Source organism: Diaphorina citri, unplaced genomic scaffold (assembly GCF_000475195.1).
Source record: "Diaphorina citri unplaced genomic scaffold, Diaci psyllid genome assembly version 1.1 scaffold1744, whole genome shotgun sequence".
Lineage (NCBI taxonomy): Eukaryota > Metazoa > Arthropoda > Insecta > Hemiptera > Psyllidae > Diaphorina > Diaphorina citri.
This window is the reverse complement of record NW_007379170.1, coordinates 36,793-42,065: the sequence shown is the minus strand read 5'-3', so window position 1 is coordinate 42,065 and position 5,273 is coordinate 36,793. Positions and strand designations below refer to the sequence as shown.

At 39.8% G+C, this 5,273-nt stretch overlaps 2 protein-coding genes across 2 annotated transcripts in view; one reads left to right on the top strand and one right to left on the bottom strand.

The window, feature by feature from the left end:
• The window catches only part of LOC103517093 (putative mediator of RNA polymerase II transcription subunit 26), a 7,533-nt gene extending 4,479 nt beyond the window's left edge, over positions 1 to 3,054 (bottom strand). The window contains exons 1-3 of the mRNA XM_026829314.1: positions 2,832 to 3,054; positions 1,016 to 1,257; positions 692 to 835 (exon numbers count right to left, since the gene is read on the bottom strand). Of these exons, the coding sequence (XP_026685115.1) occupies positions 692 to 835; positions 1,016 to 1,257; positions 2,832 to 3,054 (609 nt within the window). The remainder of the gene's footprint in view (positions 1 to 691; positions 836 to 1,015; positions 1,258 to 2,831) is intronic.
• A 1,480-nt stretch (positions 3,055 to 4,534) lies between these two features.
• On the top strand, positions 4,535 to 5,257 carry LOC103517092 (putative mediator of RNA polymerase II transcription subunit 21). The gene is made up of 2 exons (XM_008482104.2): positions 4,535 to 4,698; positions 5,054 to 5,257. Exons 1-2 carry the CDS (start codon positions 4,558 to 4,560, stop codon positions 5,255 to 5,257), a joined length of 345 nt encoding a protein of 114 aa, XP_008480326.1. The 5' UTR covers positions 4,535 to 4,557.
• Positions 5,258 to 5,273: the final 16 nt, after the last annotated feature.

Here is a 5,273-nt window from a genome sequence, read left to right as displayed (position 1 = left end):
TATATTAGGGAGAGTGACAGGCCCATTGACTCGAAGTTGGGGGGGCCGGGGGCGGGGGGCCGGGCTGACTCGGGGCCGATTGTTAGGCGCACGGGGGGAGCTCCTAGGTGCACCGGGGCCGGGGGTGCGGGGTGTAGCCGTGCGGTTCCGGGGTGGGGTAGGACCTAGGGAGATAAAACAAACGTGTAACCCAGTGGTAACGCGCTAGCTTGCCATGCAGAAAGTCCTGGAATTGATTTCCACCATCAACAAAAATTTGTACTCGTTCTAAATGGGAAGTATTGTGGCTCTTATGAGTCTTATGTCCCATCTGATGAGAGACATACTACGGGATGGGCATGCTACGACACAGACCACACGAGTTCAATGTAGCAGTTGTTTCATTGCATTGATACGAAATCGAGCGATATTAGCCCCCTCTTCATAATTCTAAAAAAAGTACATATCTAATATATATATAAAAAAAATCAAATCAAATCATGAATTATTTGCGGTTAGGCAGAAAGCTTTTTCACAATCTTTGTGGCTACAACAGCATTCATAAGTGCCCCCTTTACAATGAATTTCCATATTTCAATAATCTTTTTACACAGGTAATGCCCCCACTGGTCGCTACTCGATTGTCCTCACGAGGCTGAATGCACCCCGAACTCCAAGCACAGAGCCGAAAAAAAATTCGACTGATTTGAACCTGAGATCTGATCGGTGGAAGTTGTTGAGATTGCGGGGGACTGCCTTGCAGTTGCTGCTTGAGAATTTGCCCACTCGGAGGGAGTTGAGTTTCAACAACATGCTGTTCCTGCTGCTGAGGTTGTTGTTGCTGCTGTGGGAGTGACTGGAATTTGACCGAGAGAATAATGGTGTGAAGAAGACTTTAGAAAGGCACATTTTCCTTTCCCTTTCGGTAAAATAAACTTAAAATGGAGTTTGTTTCTGAATAGAAAACAACTTGTTCTAAACTGACTATCTAAAATCTAAATAAAGCACTACTTAAAGAACATTCTGGAGTACTTACTTGTGTCTGACACATTTGCTGCTGAAGCACAATGTTCTGGTCTTGCATCGGGGACATCATGTGTGTTTGCTGCGGAGATTGTTGCAGTGTCTCGTAGGACATGACACGTTGTGTCTGATGTTGCTCGGGATAGTACTCAATAGCCGGGATGTTTGTTACAGGGTTTGGGTCCTGAATCTCAATAGAGTATGAGGCCAGATCCCCGACTGTTTGATCGTGAAAGAACACCAGATCATCTTGGCCTGGAAAAATGATGAAAACACTGAGTACAACCCAAAATCTAAACCTAGCACTGGGAAGAAATATCTTTGACAATTATCTGGACAATCCAGAATCTAAAGTATTTTATGTTAATTCACTATTGACTTGACCCAAGGTGCATGGTTTTTGTTTCTTAGGAGCTCATTCTGTTACCTACACATCAGATCTATTTTATACTTTGATGCAGTTCTCACATCTTACAATTCTTACATACATACCTCTCACTTTTAAGCAAACTCCTTGAATAATGCTTTAAAAAATAATAATAAAAAATAAAAAAACACATCTCTAAAAATGTATTTCATGCAAATGTTTAACTTTTTTCAGTGTTCCCTAAACTGTTTAATTAAATGAAACCATAATGAACAAACATATCCATATGAAATATTTAAAAACAGTAAAACATAAAACTATGTAGGTATTGTAGGTGTCAAATATCAGCATGTTTTCTTATCAACCATTATGCACTCTCAGCTCAGCACACTATGAGAACATTGAGAACTGCTCAAGAGTAGGAAAGAGAACACCTACAATATTACAAGGAACTAATTTTATCAGACAAGGATTGTAATGGAGTTGTGTAGTGCTGAGGTTGAAGATTTTGAAAGATAAATACATTTCATGAAACAGTTTATGTTTGGTGGCTCTTTCATAAATACCTATGTGCAATGGAAGGGTCTCACCTATTTTGAGCAGTAGACCAATTATCGACCCCGCAGGCAATCGAACCCGGGACCTTCGGCGTGCAAGCCTAGTGTGATACCCACTCGGAAACAATTATGAAAATTAAAAAGACAATTGACTTGCCTTTTTATTAATGTTGGAGTTGAAGTGATCTAAAATTAAAAAGGCAATTGACTCCAGTGCTCGTAGAGTTAACACCTCTCTCGCGTCTTTTTGGTCTGATGATGGGAATCAAAGTTCTTTGTTGAATGTCGTATTGAATCTCAAATGTCTTAATTTTCATTTTAATTTGTGAAGATTCTTATCTGAATCATTGTTGATCGGTAGTTGTTGAATCACATTGGTGCCGGGTTGTTTGTTGATTTGTAGCTGTTGTTGTTGTTGTTGTTGTTGTTGTTGTTGACCCAGTTGCTGCTGTTGACCTAGTTGCTGCTGCTGTTGTTGTTGGCCCAGTTGTTGCTGTTGTTGGCCTAGCTGCTGTTGCTGTTGTTGGCTTAGCTGCTGTTGTTGTTGTTGGCCTAACTGTTGTTCTTGAATGTTGTTGGTCATGAACCGTTGCTGTTGTTGAGACTGGACAAATCTGAAATGAAATAGGTAAGATATGTATCAGAGTTAGATCAGGAATCATTATTTGCCCACTCGGAGGGAGTTTATTTTAATGATAATGATATCATTAGGTACGTACCTCGTAACCTTGGACTCCCCGGCTGGGACATGGGCGATAATACTTGATACACGGTAGAATACTGAGCTTGCTGTTGCGGCTGCTGCTGTTGTTGCTGTTGATGATTCATCTGTACAATTAATTATGGAGAAGGCTGGAATGGAATAAGTTATTGTGGGCAAATTATTTAGTTGAAATGGTACTTACCTGGAACTTGCATGGCCGAGACAATAATATTTGTCGTTTCATTTGGGAAAATGACATGTCCAGTATCTTGTCCGACCAGTTCATAAGTTGTGTAGTTCTGTAATGGTTGGAGTGGTGGGGGAACTGACTCGGTCACTATGGTTCCATGCTCTATGTTCCCGTAAGCATTCACAGTGTTTGGAGCATGAGACTGATTCTGATCTTGATTCATAATCATATACATTCAGTGCTTTAATTCTTAATTCCATACCTCGCGGCCTCGGCTGGGATTGAACCCACGCCCTCCTGATTACCAGGCAAGCGTCTTAAACACACCACCGCGGCAGTTCCACTTTACAATTTCTGATATATCTATAATTTTTCTTTTTTTACTCTGGTAATGCCACCACTGGTCGCTACTCGATTGTCCTTACGAGACTAAATGCACCCCGAAATCCAAGCACAGAGCCGGAAAAACTTCGAACCCGGGACCTCCGGAGTGCAAGCCTAGTGTGATACCGACTCGGCCATGGAGGTTGCTCACAAATGTAGTTCCCAGCTTAATATATTACGCTAAATTTCATGCCTTGACTTGGACTCGAACCATCACCCTCAACTTAACTAAAAGGACTTACCTGTCTTCTGCATCTCATCGAGCTTGATTCGTTCCCGCTTCCTCAAACTCCTAAACCTCTGGCATTCTTTCTAGAGATAGAGCGATCAGTGTGTGAAATGTGAACTGTGAAATGTGAATGAGTGAATGGATCTCGTTCTTATAATATAAGATTCTTGATCTATTTCATTGTTGTTTTTAAGATAGTGATTTTGTATTTTCTTTTTCATTTCGTTCTTATTGTATATCCTTTTAAGCTCATTTAGTACCTAATGATGGAATTTGATACTTATAGGTACATAGTTTTTTCATATCTGTTTCTTATGTTAGGTACAATGTATTGTTGGTTTATTGTGTTATATGGTGTTTCTAGTATTTGTTTATATATATCATAAGCTTCTGTATTTTCTTTTTCTTTTCGTTCTTATTGTATATCCTTTTAAGCTCATTTAGTACCTAATGATGGAATTTGATACTTATACATAGTTTTTCCATATCTGTTTCTTATGTTGGGTACAATGTATTGTTGGTTTCTTGTGTTGTAAATATGGTCTTTCTAGTATTTGTTTATATATATCATAATATTCATAATAATATTTTGAAGTCATTACAAATTTGTGCAAATTCTTAAAATTCAATATCTTATACTTGTTCGTCATATCCGATCTTTTCTCTTTGGTTCTATGAGGGTAAAATGTCGCTTTGATAATTTTCTTCTGCACTAATTTTATAGGTTTTAAATTTTGTTCTGTTGTAATTCCATATGTGTCTATGCCGTATCTTAACACAGACTCACACAATGTCATCTTATTTCGTATAGGTTCAGCAGCATTATGTACAGCAGAAGCAGATGCCTATGCAGCAGCAGGGGCAAAGTCATTACAAATTTGTGCAAATTCTTAAAATTCAATATCTTATACTTGTTCATCATATCCGATCTTTTCTCTTTGGTTGTATGAGGATAAAATGTCGCTTTGATAATTTTCTTCTGCACTGATTTTATAGGTTTTAAATTTTGTTCTGTTGTAAATCCATATGTGTCTATGCCATATCTTAGCACAGACTCACACAATGTTTTATATATCATTGACTTGATTTGTATAGGTTCAGCAGCATTATGTACAGCAGAAGCAGATGCCTATGCAGCAGCAGGGGCAGCAGCAGCAACATTTCGTGCAGCAGGGGCAGCATGTGATAGTGAATGCGGGGGAGCATGGGGTTATCAATCAGGCTATGGACGGGGACCAGCGGAAGTGGGAACAACATCAGAACCAGGTTAGTAAATAATAGAAAAATAGTGGGCATGCTACGACACAGACCACATGTGTCCTACGACACAGACCACATGTGTCTAATGTAGCACTTGTTTCATTGCCGGGAAATAAAATGGCGGTGAAACACTCATCTTTATTAAAAAAAAAACTTGAAGAGGTTTGACAGAGGGAACTGTAACTGCTGAGGTCTTGTCGTCTCGAAAGAGAAGGAGGACAGGATAGAAGAAAGCCAGCCGTTCCGAGAACGAACCTTATCTGTTTAGGATAAAGTTCATACTAACTAGCTTCTCTCCATACTAACTAGGCTGGTGGCAAGAGCAACAAAATTAGCGGAATGTAATCATTTGACATTTCAGATGCACATGAACCATCAACAAAACCAACAACAGCAACAGCAATCTCCCAACGTCCAATACTCGAACCCTCCCACGCCGGACATGCAACAGCAACTCTCACCTCAACAGCAACAGCAAATGCAACAGCAACAGATGAATCATCAACAGCAACAACAGCAGCCGCCGCAACAGCAAGCTCAGGATTCTACCCCCTGGTACCGCTAATTATGAAATCTATGTG